The sequence below is a fragment of the Mesocricetus auratus genome, unplaced genomic scaffold (genome assembly GCF_017639785.1).
Source record: "Mesocricetus auratus isolate SY011 unplaced genomic scaffold, BCM_Maur_2.0 Super-Scaffold_100004, whole genome shotgun sequence".
NCBI lineage: Eukaryota > Metazoa > Chordata > Mammalia > Rodentia > Cricetidae > Mesocricetus > Mesocricetus auratus.
In genome coordinates, this window is record NW_024429189.1 from 59,212,087 (window position 1) to 59,225,213 (window position 13,127).

Sequence of the window (13,127 nt, forward strand, 5' to 3'; positions counted from 1 at the left end):
CATGTGTGGACTAAGGTCTTTTTGGACTGTCTCCAGGCCTCCCACATCCCTTTGCCATCACAGTTTTTGAAGACAGCTTGTATTGGACAGACTGGCACACCAAGAGCATCAATAGTGCCAACAAGTTCACTGGGAAGAACCAGGAGATCATCCGTAACAAGCTGCACTTCCCCATGGACATTCATACCTTGCACCCGCAGCGCCAGCCTGCAGGTAAACAAAACAAAACGAAACAAAACAACTCATCGCGTGAGCTAGATTTGTCACTAGTGATGTGCCTGCTGGTGCCTCTGAGAATCCTTGCGCTTGTCCAATACATACTATTAATTCTGGCGGAAGTCCATAGCTGGCATTGATATGGGCTAGCTGCTCCCTCTGCTGGACATTTCAGGTGGTACACCATCAGAGCTCATTGGCTTTACTGTTTACATACAATGCAAACATTTATAGGGCATCTCCTATATGTCAGGTACTAATTGTGCTTGCATATGCAACAGATGTGTAAATAATAAGAGAATTTTTCTTTATAGAGAGCTCAGCCCTGCACCCCTTGGCCTGGGGTCTATCTTTGTAAACTTTTAATCTTTCCTGATCATCTTGCTCTGGGCTCTTTGAGCAGGGAAAAACCGTTGTGGGGACAACAATGGAGGCTGCACTCATCTGTGTCTACCCAGTGGCCAGAACTACACCTGCGCCTGCCCCACTGGCTTCCGCAAGATCAACAGCCACGCCTGTGCCCAGAGTAAGTGGGCTTGGGACACCAGCCACAGTGGAGGTACCTTGTGAGGACAGTTATAAAGAACAGAGACAGGAGTTGGAGGGATTGCTTGTCACAGTGGAAAGCTAGGCTCCTCAAGGAGTCCATGACAGGCTTCAGAGGCTGAGGCTCCCGTATCAAAGTTGGGGACCAAGAACCAGGCAGTAGCATCTGAAGGCTTAGTGACTCCACTCTGTATGAACGCCTGCAACCGAGCTTATCTTTCATCTTGCCAGGCAGGACGCCTTCTGTCTGGGCAGAAAGAAGGTTCAATTCTTTTAGACAGCAGGGCAATTGTTTCCAACATCTGCACCTCTAGCCTGACCCAAAGAAGATTTTGTGCCATTAGGACAGAAACACAATTGAGATCTCGAATGATGTTCTGTGACCAACAAGTAAAAGATGATGGTCCCCTTGCATAGTCAGCCTTAGAAATCTCAGTACACAGGTGACTTTTTCTGAGTCCAGCAAGGAGTTGGCCAGGCATATGACATGACTGACAAGAGTCCAAGGATAATCCCTTTTGTATCATTAATGCTGTGTAATCCACTGGCTTTCTTTTTTTCTTTTCTTTTCTTTTTTTTTTTTTTTTGAGACAGGGTTTCTCTGTGGCTTTGGAGGCTGTCCTGGAACTAGCTCTTGTAGACCAGGCTGGCCTCAAACTCACAGAGATTCGCCTGCCTCTGCCTCCCGAGTGGTGGGATTAAAGGTGTGCGCCACCACCGCCCGGCATCCACTGGCTTTCTTAAATCTAATTAAAATCAAATTGTTGCAGTGGGGAGATGGCTCAGTTGGTAAAGTGTCTGCCATGCAAGCCTGAGGTTCTGAGTTCAAATCCCTAGCACTTATGTAAAAGCCAGGTATTGAGGTGTTTGTCTGTAATCCCAGAGCTGGGGTATTTGGAGACAGGCAAATCCCTGGGGTTCACATGCCACCCAATCTAACCAATTGGTGAGGTTTGGGTTCAGTGAGAGACCTTGTCTCAAAATAAAGAGCTGTAGAAAGAAATGCCCAACTCCCACATGTGTGCACGTTCACACATATCCATATACAATTCCACACACATACAGACATACACACGGCAAAATTAGATTCTCGGGCCCTTTCCAGAGAGTGATTAGGAAAAACATTCATAGGTTTCATTCAAATACGTATGGAAAACTAGTTTAATCCATTATTACATTGTGTTTTTCCTGTACATTCTTTTTGTTTGTGTGTGTGTGTTGTGTTGTGTTTTTTTTTTTTTTTTTTTTTTTTTTTTTTGAGACAGGGTTTCTCTGTGTAGTCCTGCTATCCCGTAACTTGCTCTGTAGACTAGGCTGGCCTCAAACTCACAGAGATCCACCTGCCTCTGCCTCCCGAGTGCTGGGATTAAAGGCGTGCGCCGCCGCCACCACCACCTGCTTTCCCATACATTCTTTTGTGCCTAGTTACTCCTGTTATTTTACTGAGATTCAAGGTGCTTCCAGGCACTTCCTCCCAAAGATTTACCACATTGTGAAAGAGGGATTTGGTAAAGTTAGGCAGAAAGTGCCTTTCTGAGCAGAGAAATACATAGTCAGGTTTTGTATCTGTGGATTTAGCCAACTGTGGATGGAAATTATAAAATTCTTTCTGTACTGAAGATATATCACCTGTACAAAGATGTTTTCTGAGCCGGGCGTTGGTAGCGCACGCCTTTAATCCCAGCACTCGGGAGGCAGAGGCAGGCAGATCTCTGTGAGTTCGAGGCCAGCCTGGTCTACAGAGTGAGTTCCAGGACAGCCTCCAAAGCCACAGAAAAACCTTGTCTCGAAAAACCAAAAAAAAAAAAAAAAAAAAAAAAAAGATGTTTTCCATTTATTTGTGTTTGTTTCGATGTTCTGGTGTGCATATGAGGTCAGAGGACAACTTGTGAGTCCGGCCTCTTCTACTGTGTGGGGCCCAGAGATGGGGCTCAGATTGTGTGGTGGCGATTGAGCCATCTTGTCGGCCCTGTGTCAACTATAGGAGCTGGAGAGATGGCTCAGCAGTTAAGAGCACTTGCTACTCTGATTCAGTTCTCATTCTGCCTGTAACTCTGGTTCCAGGAGATCTGATGAATTCTCTGGCCTCCAAGGGCACTAGGCATACACATGGTACACATATAGGCATGCAGGCAAAACACTCCTACATAGAAAATAAAAAATAAAGGCTTACACAATATTTCTAAATAAGAGAAGAATATAGTATAACAACTATCTAAATGGGAGTTATATTGCATATTGAACCCCTAGTATCAAACAAATACATTACTAGATACATATAGACTACAAGTAATCCAGAGATTATTTAGATTATATAAGATATGCACAGGTTATAATAGTACTAATCTATTTTATATAAATTGAGTATCTGCAGGGGTCTTAGAATCAATTCCTTGCACATACCAATGGCTAACTGTACTGGAAAAGTATTGAGACAAGCCAGAGGAGGCCCAGAGGATGAAAAGGCTGCTGTGTAGTGTGGTGACCAAAGCTCCCTCTGTGGACCAGGCTGGTACAGAGCTGAGTCCAATTCTGGTACACAGCCATTGGACCCTGGGCATGTCCCCTGATCTCTGCTAACCTCAGATGCTCATCTGAAAACGAGAGCGAGAATAATGTGTGCCACAAGGCACCGGGATGAGCTTTTCTTTTCTTTTTTATTAGCATACAAATAATTAGGTTTTATTATGGTATTTATTATGGTATTATGGTATTTAGCATATATTAGCATTTGAGTTTGGTCACCTTACTTACTAATGTAATAATTTCTAGGTCCATCCATTTTACTGCAAGGTCCATAATTTTGTTTTTCTTTATGGCTGAGTAAAATTACTATGTATATACCAGGCATTCAGCTTTCCTAAGCATAAAGCCCAGTGCCTGGCAGGAAGGAACTTAGTGAGCGGTCACCATTGGCTACAACTCTTAAGAGAACAGCCAACGGAAGGCTCATTCTGGACACACAATAAAAACAGAAACTCTAGCCAGGTAGCATGTCTGTAATCCCAGCACTGAGGAGGCTGAGGCAGGAGGATTGAGAGTAAAAGGGAAACAAAAACGCAGAAGGCCTGAAATAGAATAAAAGTCTCAGAAGTGTTAAAAAAAAAGTCTCAGAAGTAGGCTAGGCCATGGCTCTGACAATGGTGAAGTCAGAGGAGGAAATGCCTCGAGTAAAGCCGATAGACTCTTAAGCAGTGGGGTTCAATCCATTTCCACTGGACTGTGAGGTCTAATTCCACCAGGATGGGCTGTGCTGTCCCTAAGGGCAACCTGCAGTGTGAAGGGTAGGGGGCAAAGGGCCGTAAGTCCCAGGAGGTGTGATTGAACCAGGTGTCACACAGGTGAGCATCTGTCTGCCACTGTTACTGGATTTAGAGCATTAAAAGGAGACCCCTCTCGGCCTTTGATCAGGTCTTGACAAGTTCCTGCTTTTTGCCCGAAGGATGGACATCCGTCGGATCAGCTTCGACACAGAGGACCTGTCCGACGATGTCATCCCACTGGCTGACGTGCGCAGTGCTGTGGCCCTTGACTGGGACTCCCGGGATGACCACGTGTACTGGACAGACGTCAGCACTGACACCATCAGCAGGGCCAAGTGGGATGGAACAGGACAGGAGGTAGGGCCCAGCGTGGATCCAGTCCCTCCAGGAGGGAAAGTGTTTCCCGTCCCTTGCATTTGGTGGAGTTTGGGCTCCAGAGCAGTGGGTGATACAGCTTTGCTTCCTGCCCAGGTGGTAGTAGATACCAGTTTGGAGAGCCCTGCTGGCCTGGCAATTGATTGGGTCACCAACAAACTCTACTGGACAGATGCAGGTACGTACAGGCTGTTGTGGCCTGGCAGCTTGAGTCTTCTGAGCATACATATGAGGCTTCAGCACTTATTATATCCAGATTGCAACTTCTTCTGTGCCAGGAGGCATTTTGAATGATGACTTTATGACCTGTGGTTTTTCCATTAATGTCTGGATAAAACAGGCATTTTCTATGAATCCTGGTGGGGATAGAGACTTGGAGACAAAAGGAATACCTTTAAACCAGTGTTCCTCAAAATGTGGTGTCTGGAACAAGAGCATCTGCATTGTCCTGGAAGTTCTGAGAAATTCAGATCCTGGACTTACTCAGAATCTTGAGGAATTAATTGCAAGAATCTGTTTATGTATATGTATGTGCCTGTGTATATGTATATATACCATGTGTGTACAGATTCCCATGGAGGCCAGTAGAGGGTGTCAGATCCTCTGGAACTGGAGTTACAGGCAGTTGTGAGCCACCAGTGTGGGTGATGGGAATTGAACCTGAGTCCTCTGCAAGAGCAGCAGCACTCTTAACCCCTGAGCTATCACTCCAGCCCCAGGGCACTGTGTTTAACAAGCTCTTCTCAGTTTTTTGTTTGTTTTGGTTTTTCGAGACAGGGTTTCTCTGTATTGTTTTGGAGGCTGTCTTGGAACTTGCTCTGTAGACCAGGCTGGCCTCGAACTCACAGAGATCCACCTGCCTCTACCTCCTGAATGCTGGGATTAAAGGCGTGCGCCACCAACACCTGGCTGCTCTTCTCATTTTTATGTGCACTGAGATTTGAGAGTCCTTGCCTTGAATCATAGGACAGAATGCGTTTCCTAGGTGTAAAAAGTTGTGCTATTCCGAGAGAAACTAAACGCTTCCTTGAATTTCTTCTCTTAGTTTCATTCACTAAATATCCACTGTGTATTCACTACACAATCTTTGCTGAGCACTTACTGTATACAAAGCTGCGTGCTAAGCAGGTCAGGGAGAACAAGACTAAAATTAATGTTTTGCTCTTATTCCTTGGTAGGTACAGACCGAATTGAAGTGGCCAACACAGATGGTAGCATGAGGACCGTACTCATCTGGGAGAACCTTGATCGTCCTCGGGACATCGTGGTAGAACCTATGGGCGGGTATGTACTGTCCCTTTTGAGCCCTGACTCCCTGGGAGTCTAGATTAGGGAGAGAGGCCAGATCTGTGGATGTGCTAAGGGCAGAGAGGGGATGTGAAATCCCTGTCTCCTCTCTAGCAAGGAAATCTTTTACATTTTAAATTTACTTTAAGAAGTTTTCTGAGCCGGGCGTTGGTGGCACACACCTTTAATCCCAGCACTCAGGAGGGAGAGGCAGGAGGGTATCTGTGAGTTCAAGGCCAACCTGGTCTACAGAGCTAGTTCTAGGACACAGACTCCAAAGCTACACAGAGAAACGCTGTCTTGAAAAACAAACAAATGACAACAACAAACAGTTTTTTGTTGCTGTGGTTTGCTTATAAAAGTAATTTCATTAGTAAAGCTTATTAAATTTATAGAGAATGAAATTCTTACCTCCCAACATAATTATTATTAACAGTTTAGGGTATGTTGTTCCAAAATACATTTTGCTCTAAATGCCTACAAATATTGGTGATGGTGGCAGATTTGGTTTTAGGAAAATGACATATTGTTTTGGAGCCAGGTAAGTACCTGTAATCCCTGCATTTGGGAGGTGGAAGCAAGAGGAACTGGGACGCAAAGTCATTGTTGGCCACTTAGCAACTTCAAGACCTGCCTGGGCTATATGAGATCTTGTCTAAAACACAACACAGCACAAAAAAATCTACTTTGGGAGTCTTTCTTTCTTCTGTTTTGCCATGTATCTTACATATAATCCTCATTTGATTATATGTCCTGCCTTGCTCTTCTTCATAGTTACATAGAATTATGTGCCATAATTATTTAATAACGTGATCAAAAAAGACTTTTTTTTTTGCTGGTGTGGTGGTGCATGTGGAGTTCAGTCTCCTTCCCCCCCTCAACCTTCACTTCCAAGGCAGCTTCCTCTGCTATATACTTGTTCAGCCTTGGCCTCTCCTGTCAAGACTCTGAAGTACCTTTTGACAGTGATTGGAGATCTAAGGTCTTCAGGGACAGCTCTGGGTTCAGGCTTGGGCTGGGCAATGATTAGGAAGCTGGGATAACTACTGGAGGCAGAACTCCTAAAACTCTTTGAGGACTCTCACCTTCACTGATACTTTTTTCCATGCTGGGAACTGAACCCTAGACCTCACATGCTAATAAGTGCTCTCCCAGCAAAGCACACTGAAGCCCTCACTGGGTACTAACTGGAAGTCTACAAACCCCCTTGCTTATATCCAGGTACATGTACTGGACTGACTGGGGTGCAAGCCCCAAGATTGAACGAGCTGGCATGGATGCCTCCAGCCGCCAAGTCATCATCTCCTCTAACCTGACGTGGCCTAATGGCTTAGCTATTGACTATGGGTCCCAGCGACTGTACTGGGCTGACGCCGGCATGAAGACTATTGAATTTGCTGGGCTGGATGGCAGCAGGAGGAAGGTAAAGGTGGCACTAAAGTATCTTCTCACTGCTCTGAAAGCCTCCGGGGCAGCATTCTCTAGCTGGCAGCTGACAGGAGCTAGAGGAACCCGGGAGGGATGGGACTAGCATGGAATAGATGCCATTTCTCTAAGACTGTAGCTAAGGGGACACAGGGCTGCTGGCTGATTATTTAAGCAAACTAGGAATTAGGGTGGATTGTGGGCTGGGCACACATACATTCCTCATACCGTTGCAACTAACAATAATTACCCACCTATTGTACACACCAGACCAATGACTGAGCTGCCTCTCCTTTGCCGTTGTTTATTTTGTTATAATTTCTAACTTAAAAAAAATTGGCAATTGTATAAGAGAAATAATATTTTGCCACATTTCCTGTACCTTTCTCATTCTCCCTCTCTCCTTCCCTCCCTCCCCTCTTTCTCTCCACACACAGAAACACATGCACAAATATACACAGACACAATTATTTTTCTGAATCATCTGAGATTAAATTAGAGACATCTGGCTATGATTCCAAAATATTCCAGTGCATATTTTGATTGTTTTTTGGTTTTTCGAGACAGGGTTTCTCTGTGTAACAGCTCTGCCTGCTCTGGAACTCACTCTGTAGACCAGGCTGGCCTTGAACTCACAGAGATCCACCTGTCTCTGCTTCCCGAGTGCTGGGATTAACAGCATGTGGCACCACTGCCTGGGGAGTGCACATTTCTTAAGAATAAGAACCTTATGTGATAAATTTGAGCTTGGAGATATAAGCATGAGGACCTGAGTTCAAATCGTGGTACCCATATAAAAAATGTACAGAATGTTAGTATCTGTTATCCTAGGACTCCCACAGTGAGATGGGAGATGGAGAGGAGAATCCCAGAAGCTTGTAAACCAGCTCTCTTGGCTTATACAGCAGAAGAACAAAGAGACCCTGGTGGAAGGCAAAGACACATACTTGAGGTTGTCTTCTATCAAACACACACAAAATAAATAAAATTAAAATAATATTTGCATATTACTGAATAATCCACACTATGTTTAATTTCATCACCAAAATCTTCAATAATGTCTTTTAATAATTTTAAGTTTTTCTCTTTTATTCCAATATCTATCTAGAATAATCCATTGCATATAGTGATTTCCCCCTGCCTCCTGCTCTCTGAGGTTCTTGTTGTGGAGCCCAAGCTGGCCTCAAACGTGGGCAATCCTCCTGTCTCATCTTTCTCAATTCTGGGACTACAGGCCTGTACCAACATGCCCAGCTCTGTGTCTCTTTAACATCTACTCTGGTCACTCCCTCAGACTCTTTTTTTTTTTTTTTTTCCGAGACAGGGTTTCTCTGTGGCTTTGGAGGCTGTCCTGGAACTCGCTCTGTAGACCAGGCTGGCCTCGAACTCACAGAGATCCGCCTGCCTCTGCCTCCCAAGTGCTGGGATTAAAGGCGTGCGCCACCAACGCCCGGCTCCCTCAGACTTTCTTAACCTTCCTATTTAAAACAAAACCATTTGCTTAGTGTGTGTGCACATGCACTACAGTGCACATGTGGGGGTCAGATGACAATTTACAGGGTTCTCTCATCCCACCGTGTGGATTCCAGAACTCAGGTCACCATGTTTGGTGGCAAGCACATTTACCCACTGAGTATCTTGCTGGCCAATCTTTCCATTTCAAAAAGGAAAAAAATCCCTTACTTTTGTAAAATATTATTATATCTATTTTGATTGTTTGGTCAAGGTAGTGCCCTCCATAAAGTTGCTAATTTTCCCTTTGTGATCTGAGCCGAGACACATTGGTGGTTTGCAAACGATGTTACAGTAATCACACAGCACTTAGGTAGGCGCCTGCACACACTGGTAGACACAAGCAGAAAGGCGAGCTCTAGGTCGAATTCACACAGGATGTTGCTGCCGCAGAGCTTCCTAGCACCCTGCTGGGTTCTTGCCTGCTCTCCATACTGTTGTGTGATACCAGTGTTGGGGCCTGCCAGGTGCTGATCGGAAGTCAGCTACCCCACCCTTTTGGGCTGACTCTGTATGGACAGCGCATCTACTGGACTGACTGGCAGACCAAAAGTATACAAAGCGCTGACCGACTGACTGGGTTAGACCGGGAGACTCTGCAGGAGAACCTAGAGAATCTCATGGACATCCACGTCTTTCACCGCCAGAGGCCTCCAGGTGAGCAGCCGTCAGCAGCAGCTGGCTTCTCCCTCAGCCTTCTTATGCCCTAGCCTGCCCCATTGACAGTTCCCCTCCCTATACAGTGACAACGCCGTGTGCTGTGGACAACGGTGGCTGCAGCCATCTGTGTCTCCGTTCCCCGAATCCAAGCGGTTTCAGCTGTACCTGCCCCACAGGTATCAACCTGCTGCTTGATGGCAAGACATGTTCACCAGGTGAGCAAGCATCGCCTGTTTGGGTGGAGAAGGGGTTACCCCTCATCTGCAGGAGTCCTCCAGCATGGTCTGAGAGTCTGTGAGTGGTGTCTCCCAGGAGAAGACAGTGGGAGCTTCGAGAAGGGAGAGATGTGGAGGAGCAGGTAGACAGGTTGGAGACCAGGTTCTGTGTTTTCTTATGGTCTTCTTGCTTATGAGAAAGATTGTCCTGTCTCAACAGTTTCATCTTTTGCAAAATTATAGTATGATGATATGTTTAGACCAAGGCCCTTCCCTTCTTTCTAGAGAAACTTGGTACAGGATGTGCCACTTTTGTGAGGAAACACAGGACCTATGTTTCATTCTGGAGTGTCCCAGAAGTAGGGCCTGGCTACTCAGATGTTAGGGGTCAAGGTTTCTCTTAGGGGATACTGTATGGTAGACTTCATTTGAACTCCAACTTGCTAAAGAATCTGAGTGCCTCTCAGCTTGTGAATAAAGTTTTCTGGGCCCCTTTTCTACTTTTCTTTTCTTTCTTTTTTTTTTTTTTAATTTTGGTTTTTCGAGACAGGGTTTCTCTGTATTGTTTTGGAGACTGTCCTGGAACTCACTCTGTAGACCAGGCTGGCCTCGAACTCACAGAGATCCGCCTGCCTCTGCCTCCCGAGTGCTGGGATTAAAAGCTTGCGCCACCAACACCCGGCTCCTTTTCTACTTTTCTTAAGCTTCGTAATAAAAAGGTCCTTCAAAGAGGGCTGCTGCTATAATACTGTTCTTTACCTCGCTTACGCTTAACATTGTGTGTGTGTGTGTGTGTGTGTGTGTGTGTGTGTGTGTGTAAACCAGAGGACAACTTGAGGAGGTAGTCTGTTTTCTCCATTTGCCGTGTGGGTCCTGGGGCCTGAACTCAGGTCATCAGACCTTGTGGCAAGCATCTTCATCCATTGAGTCGTCTTGCTAACCCTTCTTCCTTGAGCATGGTGATGTACGCCTGTAATCCCAGCACTTGGGAGAATCAGGAGTTGAAGATCCTTGTCATCTACACACTGAGGTCAAGGCCAGCCTGGGCCATATGAGACCGCTTTTCAAGCTCTCCCAAAAAGAAGTACCATTTGTGCCATGTGTATGACGCCTAATGCTCAGTGCTTTATGTGTGTACATTTTTTAAAAAGTTTATAGTCATCCTGTTATATCCCCATTGTATGGAACAGAAAACTGAGACTTAAAATAATTTCAGTAATTTGCCTAGCATCACACAACCAGACCAATAGTGTCAGGCTCTGGGCTTCAGTTTGCCTTAGTGGCTCTACTAGAGTGACTGTCCTCCTCCTTCTCTCTCCACCTGGGCAGGCATGAACAGTTTCCTCATCTTCGCCAGGAGGATTGATGTACGCATGGTCTCCTTGGATATCCCTTACTTTGCTGATGTGGTGGTGCCCATCAACATGACCATGAAGAACACCATTGCCATTGGAGTGGACCCTCTGGAAGGTCTGTGTGACTCCTCTTCTCACCTGCGTTTCTGTGTCTGATCAAAAGCTGTCATTGTCCCTTTTCTCTCTCACCTTTGCCTTCTGCTCTTTCTGTCTTTGCCAAGTGCTGCCCTACTATGACAATCCTTCCCTTCGATCAATCTCTCCTGTTTGGGACTATAGGGGTCTTTGGCATATCCTGATGTCTCAGGCTCTGGCTCAGCTGTGGTTGCCACTGTGGCAGGCAGGGCCTGGGCTGAGTCAAGCCTTCCCTCTCAGGAAAAGTGTACTGGTCTGACAGCACGCTACACAGGATCAGCCGTGCCAGCCTGGATGGCTCACAGCACGAGGACATCATCACTACAGGTGAGCCTTGCCTCAACGCAAGGGCCACCCATCTGGCTAAAGAGCTGGGGAACAGCCCATGTGCCTTAAGGCAGGGGTCAGTGTGCTCTTCTGACTTCCTATAGGTCTACAGACCACAGATGGACTCGCAGTGGATGCCATCGGCCGGAAAGTGTACTGGACGGACACGGGAACGAATCGGATTGAAGTTGGCAACCTGGATGGGTCTATGCGGAAAGTGTTGGTGTGGCAGAACCTTGACAGTCCCCGTGCCATTGTACTATACCATGAAATGGGGTGAGAGCTGGCTTTATCGCTCTGGATAGCTGAGAGGACCTAGCTTAGCTGGGACTATGGATAGGTGAAGGTGCACAGTGGGAAATGTGTTACAGGGGCACTGAGAACCCTGGAGGTCACTGTAGACTAACCCCTGATCCGGGATTGTTCCACTCCCTTCAGCTGCTCTCATTGTGTCAGCATAGTGTTCAGCTTTAAAGCATGATCCTTGCCATTGGAAGACAGGAGTCAAGGGCTGGGGAGATGTCAGTTAGTAAAGTGCTTGCCCTACAGCTTGAAGACCTGAGTTTGGAATCCCAGTACCCACATAAAAGCCAGCTATAGTGATGTGTGCCTATGATCCTGGTCCTGGGGAGGCAGCAATAGGAGGACCCCTGGGGCTGGCTGGCCAGCCAGTCTTGCTGTACCAGTGAGCTCCAGGTTCAGTGAAATATCGTACCTCAAAAATAGTCAGGTAGGAAGTGAGTGAGGATTATCCACCTCTGGCCTCAAACTTCATATGTACACACATGGACATGCACCTGCATACACAGTGCACACACATGTACAAAGACCAAGATTTCAATTCTTTCACATGTCTTAGCTTCCTCACTGTGGAGCTAATGTTTGAACTCTCTGATCCTTATCAGCTTCCTCCCTTGTCAAGCAAGGGTGACAGCAAAAATGCATACCTTGTCACCCACCCTTGCAAAGTCAGGTGATGCATTTGAAGCGTCTGGCATACTGCAGGAACTCACAATATGTTTGATGTACTGCAGGTATTCACAGTATGCAGGAGCTGTTAGAATAACCAGCTGCTATGCTTCCTCAAACAGGTTCATGTACTGGACAGACTGGGGGGAGAATGCCAAGTTAGAACGGTCTGGAATGGATGGTTCTGATCGTACTGTACTCATCAACAACAACCTAGGGTGGCCTAATGGGCTGACTGTGGACAAGGCCAGCTCCCAATTGTTGTGGGCTGACGCCCATACTGAGGTGAGAGCCCTGCCACTGCTTCCTGGGAGCCTGGGAAGATGGAAGAGATCATCAGGATCTGCCGTGAAGGCTCCTGGTGGACTAATAGCCACCTCCCCGCAATCTCCTCCACAGAGAATTGAGGCAGCTGACCTGAATGGTGCCAATCGGCATACATTGGTGTCACCAGTACAGCACCCTTATGGCCTCACTCTGCTTGACTCCTATATCTACTGGACCGACTGGCAGACTCGAAGCATCCACCGGGCCGACAAGAATACTGGCAGTAATGTCATCTTGGTGAGGTCCAACCTTCCAGGTCTCATGGACATCCAAGCTATTGACCGGTCACAGCCACTGGGTGAGAAGACCCCTGGGGCTCTGAGTTGGGGCCTCTGAATTTCTGGGGGGGGGTGGCAATAGCAGGATATAGCCAGGGCACAGAATTACTTACAAACAGAGAGACTTCCTAAGCCCCACATCCAGGATAAGTCTTTTGTCCCTCTAGGTATGGCTGGTACCACAGGTCTATGGTGCTGCTACCTCCAAAGAATCCTGGGAGACACTTGCTCTATCTC

At 46.5% G+C, this 13,127-nt stretch overlaps 1 protein-coding gene across 4 annotated transcripts in view; it reads left to right on the top strand.

The window, feature by feature from the left end:
- The window catches only part of Lrp4 (LDL receptor related protein 4), a 53,158-nt gene that overhangs the window by 22,160 nt on the left and 17,871 nt on the right, over positions 1–13,127 (top strand). For 3 of the 4 annotated variants that reach the window (XM_040745829.1, XM_040745830.1, XM_040745828.1), the window contains exons 15-27: positions 37–213; positions 620–742; positions 4,174–4,382; positions 4,497–4,578; positions 5,579–5,684; positions 6,909–7,110; positions 9,092–9,281; positions 9,368–9,499; positions 10,829–10,969; positions 11,230–11,316; positions 11,421–11,592; positions 12,408–12,570; positions 12,685–12,910. In XM_040745829.1, the coding sequence (XP_040601763.1) occupies positions 37–213; positions 620–742; positions 4,174–4,382; positions 4,497–4,578; positions 5,579–5,684; positions 6,909–7,110; positions 9,092–9,281; positions 9,368–9,499; positions 10,829–10,969; positions 11,230–11,316; positions 11,421–11,592; positions 12,408–12,570; positions 12,685–12,910 (2,010 nt within the window). Of the gene's footprint in view, positions 1–36; positions 214–619; positions 743–4,173; positions 4,383–4,496; positions 4,579–5,578; positions 5,685–6,908; positions 7,111–9,091; positions 9,282–9,367; positions 9,500–10,828; positions 10,970–11,229; positions 11,317–11,420; positions 11,593–12,407; positions 12,571–12,684; positions 12,911–13,127 lie in introns of those variants that run through there. The other variant, XR_005877255.1, reaches the window with a different exon arrangement.